Source organism: Chelonia mydas, chromosome 4, assembly GCF_015237465.2.
Source record: "Chelonia mydas isolate rCheMyd1 chromosome 4, rCheMyd1.pri.v2, whole genome shotgun sequence".
NCBI lineage: Eukaryota > Metazoa > Chordata > Testudines > Cheloniidae > Chelonia > Chelonia mydas.
Window position 1 is genome coordinate 12,109,346 of NC_057852.1, and position 13,420 is coordinate 12,122,765.

General features: G+C 49.6%; 2 protein-coding genes and 1 long non-coding RNA gene across 8 annotated transcripts in view; 1 reads left to right on the plus strand and 2 right to left on the minus strand.

Moving 5' to 3' along the window:
- The window catches only part of USO1 (USO1 vesicle transport factor), a 65,588-nt gene extending 60,860 nt beyond the window's left edge, over nucleotides 1–4,728 (minus strand). For 2 of the 4 annotated variants that reach the window (XM_037896647.2, XM_037896645.2), the window contains exon 1: nucleotides 4,535–4,723. In XM_037896647.2, coding sequence (XP_037752575.1) covers nucleotides 4,535–4,600 — 66 coding nt within the window. In that variant the 5' untranslated portion in view covers nucleotides 4,601–4,723. Of the gene's footprint in view, nucleotides 1–4,534 lie in introns of all 4 variants that reach the window. The other 2 variants (XM_037896646.2, XM_037896648.2) reach the window with 2 other exon arrangements.
- A 1,710-nt stretch (nucleotides 4,729–6,438) lies between these two features.
- Nucleotides 6,439–11,072, minus strand: LOC119566064. The gene is made up of 2 exons (XR_006290145.1): nucleotides 8,658–11,072; nucleotides 6,439–6,760 (listed from the first exon to the last, which is right to left on the minus strand). It is a non-coding gene; the product is annotated as an uncharacterized LOC119566064 (long non-coding RNA).
- A 470-nt stretch (nucleotides 11,073–11,542) lies between these two features.
- Nucleotides 11,543–13,420, plus strand: part of G3BP2 (G3BP stress granule assembly factor 2) — a 49,717-nt gene continuing 47,839 nt past the window's right edge. For 2 of the 3 annotated variants that reach the window (XM_037896649.2, XM_037896650.2), the window contains exon 1: nucleotides 11,543–11,806. The gene's annotated coding sequence lies outside the window, so the exon portion shown is untranslated. Of the gene's footprint in view, nucleotides 11,807–11,932; nucleotides 12,637–13,420 lie in introns of those variants that run through there. The other variant, XM_043544527.1, reaches the window with a different exon arrangement.

Sequence of the window (13,420 nt, forward strand, 5' to 3'; positions counted from 1 at the left end):
GTCGTTAGACGTTCAGCTGCATGCGTTCTCTCTGTGTGCTGTCCCAGCTCTGTGCAGACAGCCAGCACAGCAGACCTTGAGTGAACCACCCAATGACCACAAGATCTGTTAAGATACGAAAGCACCAGGCCAGGTTTATTGTCAACAAAGCATGGCAGACTCTATGAGGATACGAAGACATGTTTGTCCGTGACAATGGATGCAGCTCGGTGAATGGCGGGACTTTCCATTCCCTCCCTCAGCTGGACCAAGACACGCTCTCAGCGATATCTCTTTGTACCCTGATACAAACAGGTTACGTACTGCCCCTCTGACATAGTTAGTTACTGCCCCCGACGTAGCTAGTTATCACCCATCCCCTTGTACATGTTGGTTCGATTAAAACATCTCTATTCATCACACTGTCATCCTGACCTTACCTTTTAGGAGGGGTCAGTATGTTCCTGTTATCCGTGGGGAATGTTTTTGTACCATCTTCGATATCGTGATGTTCTGGTACCACTCTTCTGGAATGTGTTTGCGTGAGTACTCGGTGCCCTGAGCACTGCTTCGGAATGTGTGTTTCTGCAATACCAGCCCTGTTCTTGCCAGATTCTGTGAACTTGCAAACAGGCAGAGCCTGACTTGTGCTAACTTTGCTTTATATTGGCAAAGCTTGCCCACTACTTTAGCTCAGGCCTCATACCAGGCCTTTAATACAAAGGCTTCTATCTCAGGCTCTCTTCCTACTACAGCAGAAATTTAGAGTTAGGCTTGTTTATAAATCTTGCCTAGATATCCTGTATAGGGTTATGATTTTGTCACGGAGGTCACAAAAGTCACGAAATCCGTGATTTCCAGAGACCTCCGGGACTTGAGCTCCCACCGCCTGGGAGCTCTAGCGTCGCCCGCCGCCCCTGGGAACTGCGGGGGCCCGAACTCCCAGCCACAGAGGGAGGCAGGGATGCCCCACATGCAGCTCCCAGCTGGGGCGGAGGCAAGGGTGCCCAGAGCTCAGGCACCCATGGGCACCCTGCAGTTCAGAGCCCCGAGCTTGGAGCCGCTCCTGGCGGTGGGGGGATCCTGCACCTCTGAGCCAGACCCTCCTGGGTGATGTGGGGAGCCTGCAGCTCCCCAATTTGTCATGCATATTTTTAGTAAAAGTCTCAGAGAGGTCACAGGCTTCTGTGAATTTTTCTTTATTGCCTGTGACTTTTACTAAAAATATGCATGACAGAATCTTAGCCTTAATCATGTATACTATAAACAGATCTCAAGAAAAAAAATGAGCAATTTCTTTAGGTGAAGTATTACTCTGTGAAACCCACCAGGAAATGGCAAGGAGGAGTACAAACATGAGGCACAAAACGGAGATAAATTTTAAATTGTGTAAAGGAAAAACCTCAAAATCACACACTGTAAATAAGTTTTCATATGAAACATATCAGCTGTTACAAATGTCAGATATTAGAAGTTGTTATTTCTCCCCAAAAATCAACAGCCTAACTGGTATCAAAGTTTGTACAATCTTCATTTTTTCCATTTTCTGGTTTTAAAGGAAAGGGCACCGTTTTACTCACCATATAATACAGTACATAGTCTCTCATGCAAGGATCTCAAGTCACTTTACAGACATAAATTAAGCCTTGCCATCCGTAATATATCTTATCTGTTTTTACAGATGGGGATGCAATGGAGAGGGAATCGTACAGCAGGCCAGTGTCATAGCTGGGACAAAAAGTCTTGACTTCCCTTCTCTAACTACTCTCTTCTACTTTATGAAAAAAGTCACTGATTTTAATAAATTTATATAATTTAGCTGTGTTTTGATGTACTCAGACCTTAAACTGAGGAAATTTTCCCGTGTTTATTTTACATAGAACACATGAAGGTTTGCATAACAAAGTTAGACTTACCCTAATAACTTAAACAATTTCATCCTGATCATAAACTAACCCCCTGCCCTCCAAAGCAAGGACTGCAACAAATACAGCAAATCCTATTTATAAAGTAAGTGACAACAGCATTTTCAAGCCACTGGAGTGATTTTGGCTTGCCTGTAACTGTAACTAGCCTGAAGGTGTGGACTGTCCACTCTGTCCATTGTAAATGTTCCTTTCTGGATAGCAGAGAGTGTCAGAGGGATTGTCTACACCACAAAATTAGGTTGAGTTAATTTAGGTCAACCTACAGCCACTGCAGTAATTCAATCGGCTGTTGGTGTCCACGCTACACTCCTTCTGTCAGTGGAGTGCATCCTCACCTGGAGCGCTTGAACTGACTGAAGTGGGGGCATTGTGGGGCACTGACAGCCCCATGGGGCTCACAACTGGAGCCTCCCACCTGCCTGGGGTGACAGTCCCAGCTGTGAGCCCTGCCCCAGCTCAATTTCACAGCACAGGGACTACCAGTCGTGAAATTGACATTCTTGTCAATTTCATGATTCCAACTGTGAGCCCTTGCTGCTAACAGAAAGACAGCCAACAGCCTATGTAAGTAAGGCAGTGTCTACAGCAGGGGTCGGCAACCTTTCAGAAGTAGCGTGCCAAGTCTTCATTTATTCACTCTAATTTAAGGTTTCGCACGACAGTAATATATTTTAACATTTTTAAAAGGCCTCTTTCTATAAGTCTTTAATATATATCTAAACTATTGTTGTATGTAAAGCAAATAAGGTTTTTAAAATGTTTAAGAAGCTTCATTTAAAATTAAATTAAAATGCAGAGCCCCCTGGACCAGTGGCCAGGACCTGGGCAGTGTGAATGCCACTGAAAATCAGCTCGCGTGCGGTAGGTTGCCTACCCCTGGTCTACAGGGACACTGCCTCTCGCTCTATGCCTATAGTGGAGGTGGAGTTATTATGTCAGTGTAGCAGGGCACTTACTTGGGTGGAAGCAGTATTCTAGTGTAGACACTGACATAATTAGGTCGACATAAACTGCCTTACATGGACCTAACTCTGTAGGGTAGACCAAGCCAAAAACATATAAGATCCTGTTCTTATGCACAAGATATTTGTCAGTTTCACTCCACTTACTTGTTTATAACAGGAAAGGCAAAGAGATAGAGCATGCAAGCATCTCTGAGCCAAAACCAAGCTGTCCAGTCTGTTTTCAGAGACAATAACCTAGAAAATACTTCTGTAACAGCAAACTTCAGCTATGTTTCTAATTAGAGGTTCTTTAATATTTTACCCACAGTTTAATCAATCATTTTTTAAGATAAAAGACAAGAGAAATGATAATTTTGGAGGGTATTTTTACATTTTGAACCCTGCATAAGGAATCAGTTGCTAAATTCTGCACTGAAACCTTCTAACCCCCACTTTCAAGAACTAGTCACTCAGCTGGTGAACTTTTATGGTGACTAAAGTGCCACTTCAATTTGGTCTACAGAATAAATGCAAATTGTAGTTGAGCTATTTTTATCTTGAGAATGTTACTCACAAAGGGCAGAAAAGCATGACTTGTTTCTTCCTTACCAAAGCCAAATTCTGCTCTCTCACTGCAGATTTACAGGGATGTATTTAAAAGCTTAATCTGACTTCATGTTTGAAAAATGTACATCATTAGGGAAGAGTTCTCCAACACTGCTACATAACTGAAGCATAAGGTACAGCACAGGATCATCACCAGAATTCTGTTTCTTTCAGAACCACTGTTTCAGAATAAAAGAAATAATCCCCATGTTTATTTTCCTCCCCTACTGTTCCTCTGCTGTCAACAGCTGGAAATGGCCCACCTTGATTATCACTTTACAGTGTGCATGGTAACACCCATTGTTTCATGTTCTCTGTGTATATAAAATCCCCCTACTGTATTTTCGCTTTATGCATCCGATGAAGTGAGCTGTAGCTCAGGAAAGCTTATGCTCAAATAAATTGGTTAGTCTCTAAGGTGCCACAAGGTCTTTTCTCCACTCAAGCTACACTCCAATAGGGGGAACGTCCATCGGTTTAAGGGCCTCCGGTAAACACCACATCTCCCAGTCAAGGTAACCAGTTGCTCATGCTTAAATTGTAGTGTCAACAGAAACTAGCCGTGTCCCTGTAAGAAGCCTCAAGACGGGGGTTTAGCCTGGTTACAGCAACCGGGTTTCACCCCGTCTCCGGGGCAAGCTACCTTTGGACGCTCAGACACCACCACCACCTGTGTTGCAAGTCCCCGGGCGGCCGCGACGGGCGGCCAGCAGGGCCCAGGCTGGGGCAGGATCGCTGCGGGCGGAGGAGGAACACGCCCCAGCCGGAGCCGCGGCCCGACCTGGGAGCGCAGGCCCCGGTCAGCCTGGGGAAGGGGCACCGCGCCCGCTCCGGGGCAGAGCCGGAGACCCAGGCCCGGAGCTGGCGCTCCCTGTGCCCAGCACCCTGGGCTCTGCGCCGGGGCATGCCCCAGGCCCCGCGGCGGGCGAGACGGGCGGCGCTCCGGGGCCCTGCGTGGGCGGGCCCGGCTGCTCCCATCGCAGGGGGCCCGGGCCCGGGCCCAGGCCCGGGGCTCCGGGCGCTGGCGGAGCCCTGGAGGCGTCGGGCCCCGCGGTGCGGCGTCCCGGCCCGACTCACCGTCTCGGCCCCGGAGGGCTGGGCCCCGGCGCTCTGCCCCCCCATGACGCCCCGCAGGAAGTTCATGGCGGGCCCGCCCCGGCCCGGGGTCGCGCTGCCCTGGCTGCGGCCCCGCTCGCTCCGGCTCCCGGGGACGGTGGCAAGTGCGGGCCGCTCCCGGCTCCACCATCCGGCCGCGCCGGAAGCAGCCGCGGCGCCTGCGCCTGGACGTGGCAGCGACGTGGCCGCTCAGAGGGCGAGAGAGGCGGGGCAGCCCCGCTGGACCCGGTCCCCGGCCCGCGCTGGGCGCCGGTGGGGGAAGGGCCGCCGGAGGGCGCGGGGCTGAGGGGGGCGTTAGTTAGGAGCAGCCGCCGCAGGAACGTAGCTCCTGAGCCCCCCCCCGCTCCCCTTACAGCGCCCCTACTCCTGCCCCCACAGCACCTGCCTGCACCCCCAAGCCCTCCCCCAATGCCAACACACAGCACCTGAGCCCCCCTCTTAGACCCCCCACTCCGTGCCTGACTCCCAACACACAGCACTTCTGCTCCCAGAGTGCCTGAGACCTGCCCAACACCTATCTCCTCTGACCCCTTACAACACCTCAGCCTCCCACCTGACTGACACCCAGCACCTGAACCCCCTCACACTCGCCAACTCCCCCCATACAGTGTCTGAACCCCACCCACGGCACCCGAGCCTCTCCCAGAACTGACACCCCACACGCACCCAGCCCCTCAGCCTCCCCAGCCCTGACCAACACCCTCCGCCCCACCCCATGCACAGCACCTAAACATCCCCTAGCCCTGACCAACACCCACATGCAGCACTTGACCCTCCCACCCAGTACTTCATCCTGATCAACACTACAGACACACACTGACCAGCCCACACAGAGTATCTCAGCCTCCCCGTGCACCCACTCCACGCACACTGAGCCTCTGAGGGCATGTCTACATTACAAACTTAAGTTGACCTAACATAGGTTGACTTACAGCTACCACAATAATTACTGTAGTTTTTCATGTCCACATTACCCTCCTTCTGGCAGTGGTGCGCATCCTCACCAGGAGCTCTTCCACCAACTGAAGAGGGGCAGTGCGGGTGGTGGTGAGGGGGCACCCAGCTCAGAGAGTCTCAGGTGGTACCTGAGCTGTGAGTTAGGGGGTTCACAGCAAGGAGCCTATCACCCTTTATTGTTAATTTCAGGGCTTCAGCAGGCAGCTGTGAAATTGACAAGAATGACAGCCAACAACTGATATAATAAGGCAGTGTCTGCAGGGACACTGTGTCACCCTAACTACGTCAACATAATAAACCCCATGCCTCTTGTGGAGTTGGAATCATAAGTGCCCTGCTTCAGCAACATAAACCCTATGCCTCTCATGCAGGTGGAGTTAGGTTGGTGTAGTTAGGGCATTACAGTAAGTGTAGACATTGACATAATCAGGTAGACCTAACTTCATAGTGTAGACCGGGCCTGAGTCTGACACACAGACCAAAACCCCAATTCTCATGTTACATTGTACATTACCACATACGCACACCCCATCCCTCCCTCAAACACACACTGACCCATCCTTTGTCACACACTGACCCACACAGCTTCTCCCCTATCCCAGACATAGCCATTTGGAGCAGCATCATGTGTAGGATACGGGATTAGACAGGCTTTTTGTTATGTTCTTTCCCCTTGAGAAGCTTGGTGACTATTAGGAAAAGCAAGTTGGTACACTCATTCAAAGAAGAAAAAAATGATTCCTTCAGAAAGGGCAGGGGTGTTTTTTTTTTTCTCTCTTCCTTTTACAGTCACCTCTTCCACTCTGTGCTCTAGTTTCCAAACTGAAATTGGCTGCTTTCTGAGTGTTTTGGTTTAAGCTGAAACCTTTAATCATTTGGTATTGTTCATAGCAAGGAGAAACTTTACGCCTAATTGAAACTTATGATTATTACATAGAGCAGTTGTAGTGGAAGTCAGAGAAACATTACACCTAATTCCAGTTGAAATCTTTACCTCCCCCTACCCCAAGTGTCTGAGGACTTCCTATCCATTTTGAATTCTTCCATTGTGCAGCATCACCCTTTCCCATGCGCAGCATCTCTTCTCCCTCAAACCAGGACCAGATCAGGTAGATAAGGAGACTCACTTCTGTATTTACTTTTATTTGGGTGACAGGGGAAGAAGAGAAAACAATCCTGGTCTCTAGAAAGTTGTAGTCACAGGTAGGCTCCAGCAACTTTGAAAAGTATCTATGAAAGGAAGAAAAAAACAAGTTTAAGATGACATCTCAAACCTTTCTAGACCACTAATATGCCAACTCTTGCTTAAAAAACCCCAAACACATGGAAGAGGTAGAGGTGAAAGTAAGCCAGTAGGGTACAGTGTACCACTAAGAGCCAGTACGCAGCCAAACGTACCGGCAGGGGCAGCTTCTCTGGGGCCCGGCAATTTAAAAGGGCCCAGGGCTCCCGGCAGTGGCTGGAGCCCCAGGCCCTTTAAATCACTACCCGAGCCCTGGGGTAGTGGTAGCAGCGTCCCAGAGCCCAGGGCCCTTTAAATCACTGCCGGTCCACTCTGAAGGGCTGGCTAGGGGAGTCTGGCCCCCCAACCATGCCCTTTCTGCCTGAAGCCCCGCCCCTTCCCCTTACTCAGGACCTCGGCTGCCCTGCATACTGGTAAGTCCCTTAAGTTACTTAACCTCTTTCCAGGGGTGAATTTAAAATATCTGTACTTCCCTTTGTGATGTTCCCCTCTGGGATGTTCCCCCAGGGTTGTGAGTTCAATCCTTGAGGGGGCCATTTAGGGATCTGGGGCAAAAATTGTGGATTGGTCCTGCTTTGAGCAGGGGAGTGGACTAGATGACCTCCTGAGGTCCCTTGCAACCATGATACTCTTTTGTTGTTGGGTAGGCCAGTGCCCTTTGTTCCTGTGAGGCTGGGCTGGGTTTGTCCCATACATGCCCTGAAGAGGTGTGAACTGCCTCTCTGTTCTTGGAGAGTTTTCTCCTGGGCTCACTTTAAGCCATGGGGATACATTTTCAGCCTCAGAACTACATACATGAAATTGTAACCTATAACATCTCTAAAACAACCATGCTCAGTGCATCATGAGCCTTCCAAAGATACCCAACATGACAAACTTTGCATTGAATACCACACAAGCATTTTATAAAGATGAACATGGGGGTGTAGGGTGTTCCTCCAAGGTACAGAGGATCACACCCTTCTTAAGGTAGGGGAAGTTAGTAGTTAAAAAGCTGATTTGTGTATACAGTATTCTTACTAGTTTTGATTCAGTTTAAAGTTTTGCAGGACTGATGTAATTTAAATTTTCCCCACCTAACAACTTTCTAAGTACCTGTTTTCCTATGTATGCAGATGGGATCAGAAGTGTTCAATTCATATTCTGATTTACCTATCAAGATGACAGCTTCCTATTTTGTTGTTAGTTTTTAATGGTATTTTAGATATTTTATTAAATAATTAGAAAGAATAAAACCTAAGTGACTAGATTAGAAGATTGCATTAATGTCACTTCAGAAGGTACAAATTGAGAATTACAGGCTCTCAAAATTATTTTTAAAAAAAATTACAAGTCTGAAGATCAGATTTTTCCTATTATTGTGGTTTGAGAACCAAACACTGTAGCCAGCAATACACCTAAACAAAATCAATAACTCAGTTTTTTAACTGCTATGATACTCCAAGCTATCTGTTTTCACTGTGCTAGAAATATTGTATGTTCAACTTTGACAGGAATACCCTAAAAGTTGTTTTTTTTTTTAAAAAAAAAACAACAACAACTTCCATGGATCAATTGTCTCATACTGAACACTAACTTCCACATTTGCAATAGGGAGAAGAAAAAAAAAGCTTTCGCCGCTGACATTTCATATGGACCCTGGGGAGGGTGGGGAATGGGTGACCATGTGTCCCAGGTCAGCAGTACTACCTATTGGTGAGGGTCCTGCACTGCTGTGCTGTGCTTAGTAGCTACAGTTCCCAGGGGGAAAGTGGAATCCTAGCCCACCCTACTTTACAATGTTCCAACCCAGGGCCCTTCAAAGCTGTAGCCCATATATGTGACCTAGGGTCTGGTACCCCTACTCACACTTCCTGGGTCACTTCCTACCCCTGTTTCCTGTACCTGTGTTTGTCTCACAACTTGGTCTCAGACCCCTCCTGGTTTCCTGCCAGCAGGTTCATCTGCAGCGCCCCTTCTCTCAGAGACAGTGAGTCATCACTCTTAGCTAACACAGTCAATCAATGGACTTCCAGCTGTTTGGCTAGGTAGCTAAAGCCCAGCAGCTGTTTCCCCCACTTGCTCTCCTTCTCAGTCAGCCTGTATACTGAGCTGCTCCCTTTTGAATGTTCTCACCACCAGGAACATGTCCCGCAAGGGCAAGGGGGTGTGGCGTCCTGCAGGCAGAGCAGCTTCTTAACCCTTGCCTCACCAGTGTGGGGTTGATACACCCCATCACAGACCTGAGATTTACTAAGCATTGTTTTTATCCCAAAATTGTATTGGTTATGCAACAGAGTTCTGGTACTCTGCTAATGGCTGGAAGGAAGATCATGTAGGTCTTTAATAAAAAAATAATTGTTTGCAAATGGTGCTTATGATGAAGCAGAGCCAGCCAGCGCAGCAAGGGTTAAAGAGAATCTTTGGGTCCATCTAGCCCAACCCCGTTATACCTGCAGCCAATGCCAGGCATGGAGGGGGAAGAAAAGGAGAGAACCTGGTTCAGTTCAGAGCTGATTTGCAGAAGGGTGGGAGCTAGCTTTTCCTCTAATTGAGGGGATAGATCACTAACCTGCACACCAAGGAGGAAGCAATGTTATCTCAGCAATAGGAGGCGATAGAGGAGACCCACCCCATAGTTTGAGAACCACTGTCCTATGCTATGCTACCCTATTCCAGGTTTTCTTCTTGCAAGTGCAGCCCCAGTGCATAAAGCAAACAAAGAGAGAGAGAGAGCGAGCAAGTGGTCCCAATATAGCAGTGGTAGAACCCAGGCTAATAATGCTATCCAGGACTTAGTACCATAGCCTTTAATCTTATTGGGATCCAGGAAGTGGGTGGGCGAAACACCTCCTCTCTCAGCCACGAAACGGGGCAAAATATAAATACTGCCTGCTTTCCTTCCTCTAGGAGATCATGTGTAGGGAGTTGGAGCTGTTGGTAGTCTGGTGATAAGAAAATGTTATTTCATTGTTGAACCTTGAAAAGATTTTTTTCTTTAATTTGAATTTTAACATGAAACTTTGATCACTGGGAAGAGTATGGATTCCCAGCAGAGATTTCTGGAGGGGGAAAACTTTTTGTAGGAATGTTTACATCTTTTAAACTTTATCCAAAACCTCTTATTCAGTTTGTTGCTAGAGACTTTAGCCATTTAAACACAAATTGCATTGATTTAACTAAAATCAATATTTAAACTGAGCTAAAACAGTGAAAATTCCTGTGTGAACACAATGAAGCTGGCTTATAACTAGTTTATATTGATTTAGCTTAGTTCAGTCAGTTATTGTCTTAAGCTGGTTTATATAGTAATTGAACGAATTAGATTGCTATAATACGGTTTTAAACCAGTTTAAAGTGTTTTCCCCATGTGCTCACATACACAGAGGGTTTATGCTATCATACCAGAGGCTGTGTCTTCACTGCAAAAGTGATTTTTTACATCAAGGTATCTATTGCAATGTAAATCCTAGAGATCAGACAATTTAGTTTTTACCAAGATAGCTAGTTGAGAAAAAGCCTACCCCAGCCCCTCCCACTGAGAGTTCACCTGGACTGGCTATGTTGAGGAAAACCAACCTTGCCTGGTTGTTACAAGGATTTTACATTGTGATAGGTATCTTGATAGCTATTTTCTGCTGTGAAGAAAATAACAGAACCAATTAAAAATACTGAAGTTAGTTACAATTCCTGTGCTGAGGCCTGCTACAAGCTGACAGGGACCATCTGGCTTTTGGGTGAGAGCTTTTAACAGTGGAATTGCTCACAACAGGTCAGAATGAATCTGCATGTTTTCAGTGCATGACCTCAAACCCATCACTTCCCAATTTTTTTCTTTCTGATAACTTACATACGTTTTCTAATGGAAAGATTGTTGATGGCATGGGGGAATATATTTTTCTAAGCACCAGTAGCTGGACCAAGAAGTGGAGGAAGAACAGGGTCCTTTGTGGATAAATTTGTATTTGGCACCTAAATACAGTGATGGATGCATTAGAAAAGCCTAGTGTAAACTGGAAAAAGCAATGCCCTTTTTGAAGCATTTTCTTCTTGGCAACCAGCTAGCTGCTGCTTGTTCAATTGCTTCCTATCCCCAGGGGATATACTGTTTCCTGGTTCCTCTCTTCATGTTTCTGTGGTTTAAATTATTATATAAAAACATATCCTGACTCAGTGGTTTCAAAGTAGAATCTAGTTTGCAAAATCTTTTTTTTTTAAATTAGGTAAAGAACTGCCACTTCGAAAACACGGGGTGTGTGTGTGTGTGTGTGTTGCACCTGCATCTACATTCAGCGGGTCACCCTTGGCCACAAGACTGCAAATTCCTCCCCCTCCCCAAGCCCGGAGCTAAAAACCTCCTTCCCCCTTACCCTTAAGGTTAGTGCAACTGCCTACTGTTTTGCCAATTCCCATCTCCACCGGTCTAATAGCACTGCCCCCACAGCTCATGCCGCTGCCTGGGACTGCGAAGCCCCCTTTCCTGATTGCCCCGGCTCAGTGGGTTGGAACGATCCCCGCAGCTAATGCCCTTGCCCCCGCCGGTCGGGCTGGAAGGGTCCCTGCAGTGCGCGCCACGGCCCCGGGACTGCGAAGCCCCTTCCCCCGCTTAGCGCCCCTGCTGGTTGGGCTGGAAGGACCCTCGGAGCTCGTGCTAAGCCGCCGGGCACACGCTTGGGGCGGCGCGAGGGCGCGCGCCCGCCGCTCTGCGTCACGCAGGGCGGAAGCGGGTCGCCGCCGTTCAACCCCGCGTGCGGTTCGGCGGGAAGTGAACGTTCCGCAGGCGTCACAGCGAGGGCGCCGTTGATTGGCGGAGGGTGGTGACGGGGGTTCCTGCCCTGGAATGCAGGGCGCAGGGGCGAGACAATAAGGGAGACGCGAAGCGAGAGCCCGCAGCCCGCGCCGCTGCCCCGCTCCCCGAGCCGCGCTGTGCCCGTGCCCAGCCCCCGCCGCAGCCCGCTCCCGTTGGGACCCCGCGGGAGAGGCCGCGCCGCGCTCCGCCCGCCCGCCGACACGTCCAGGCCCCGGGGAGCGCCCGGCCCCGAGCGCTGCCGTAGGTGAGAGCGGGACGCGGCCCGGGCCTGCCGCCGCGCCGGGCGCCGGCCGGCCCAACAGCCGCGCTGCGCCGGCGTGAGGCGGGGATGCGCGGGGGGTGGGGCCCCGCGGGCCGGGCTGTTGGTGCGGGGGGGGCCCGAGGCCCTGCGGGCCGGCCCGGGCTGCGCTTTTCCCCTGCGGGCCGCAGCCGTCAGGCGGCTCCTACCCTGCCCCGGCGGAGCCCGCTGCGTATCGGGCGGCTGGAGCCGCCGGCGGGCGTAGCCGGGGCCGGGGCGGTGGCCCGCGGGCAGGGTCACGGCGCAGCGCTGCCCTCGGGCCGGATGCGGGTGGCTCCATACCCCGGCTCTGCTTCCCCGCCCCGTGGCCGGCAGCGCTGCCCGCTCCCCCGGGGCATCGCGCCGGCCCGGCAGTGCCTCCCCTCGCCCTCCAGCCTGGGCAGCGCCGCCACCGCCGCCTCCTCACCCGTGCAGCCATGTTCCTCCTCGTCCTCCGCTCGGCCGGGTCCCCGCTCGTGTGAGGGATGGTCCAAAACCAGCTGCCTTGGACCTAAACCCCTTGCGTGGATGTGTCTGCTTGGGTGGAGCTGCTTCTCTCTTCCTACATCTAACACTCTGTCCCCCTCCAACGTGGCTACAGGGGGCTGTCAGACCCTCCTCTTCTGCAGGTCCTGAGATCGGGAACAACCTTCCTGCAGGCTTCAGCTAAACCAGCTCTCACGGAGTATCTCTGCTCAGCGTGCTTGGTTCATGCGTCTGTGCCCATTAAACTGAAAGGAGCAGGAAAAAAGGCCAAGGTAGTTTTAGGCAGTGTATGCATGGGGATCCCAAAGTAGGTAGGTGCTAGTTTTTCTGATTTCTTTCCGATCACCTCTTTAATATTCAGTTTTGAGTGCCACTCTTGGAAAAAGGGACAGACTGGAGAGTTGTCAGAGAATACAATAGAAGGGTGCTGCTAGGCTTAATTTGAGGAAAAATGTAATTTGTTTGTGAAAGGGTTATAAAGTGACAGTGGGGCAGGAATAGTGGGAGGGAGCGTAGTTTCCAAATAGCAGAAAGGATTATACATCAAGGAGGAAGAGGTATTAGTTGGTATATGTGGAAGTATTTAGGATGCAAATAAGAGAGAGGTTGGTAGAGAAGATAAAACTCATAAGCTGATGCCAGAGAGCGCACCTGAGTAGGAATCTCAGCAACCTCTTCCCTTGCTGGGGGTGAAGCTGGGTTATTCAACATGGTATTGCCCTTTGAACTTTCTGGTGTGGCCCCCTGCATGGGTTTGAATCTTTCTGGCTGTTAATTGTATAGTAAATGTTTAAAACCCGTCTGTCTTTCTAACAGAAAGACTAGAGGCGTAGTCAACAGGTCAATGCTAGACTCTTGTGGGAGAGAGCTGTCTCCTCACTTTATTTCCCCCCTCCTTGAGTCTCTGCTTTGTTCATTTAGAGAACAGCAGTAAAGGTAACATCAGAGGGTGAGAGAGGTGGTAGATGGACCAGCTTCTTTTAAAACAGATTTGCCATGTTCTCCTCTGTTCCTTCCAGGAGCTCTGTTGATCCTTGTGTTACATTGGGGTCAAAGGGTATGTCGCCTGTTTATTACACCAGTTTTAACACTGAA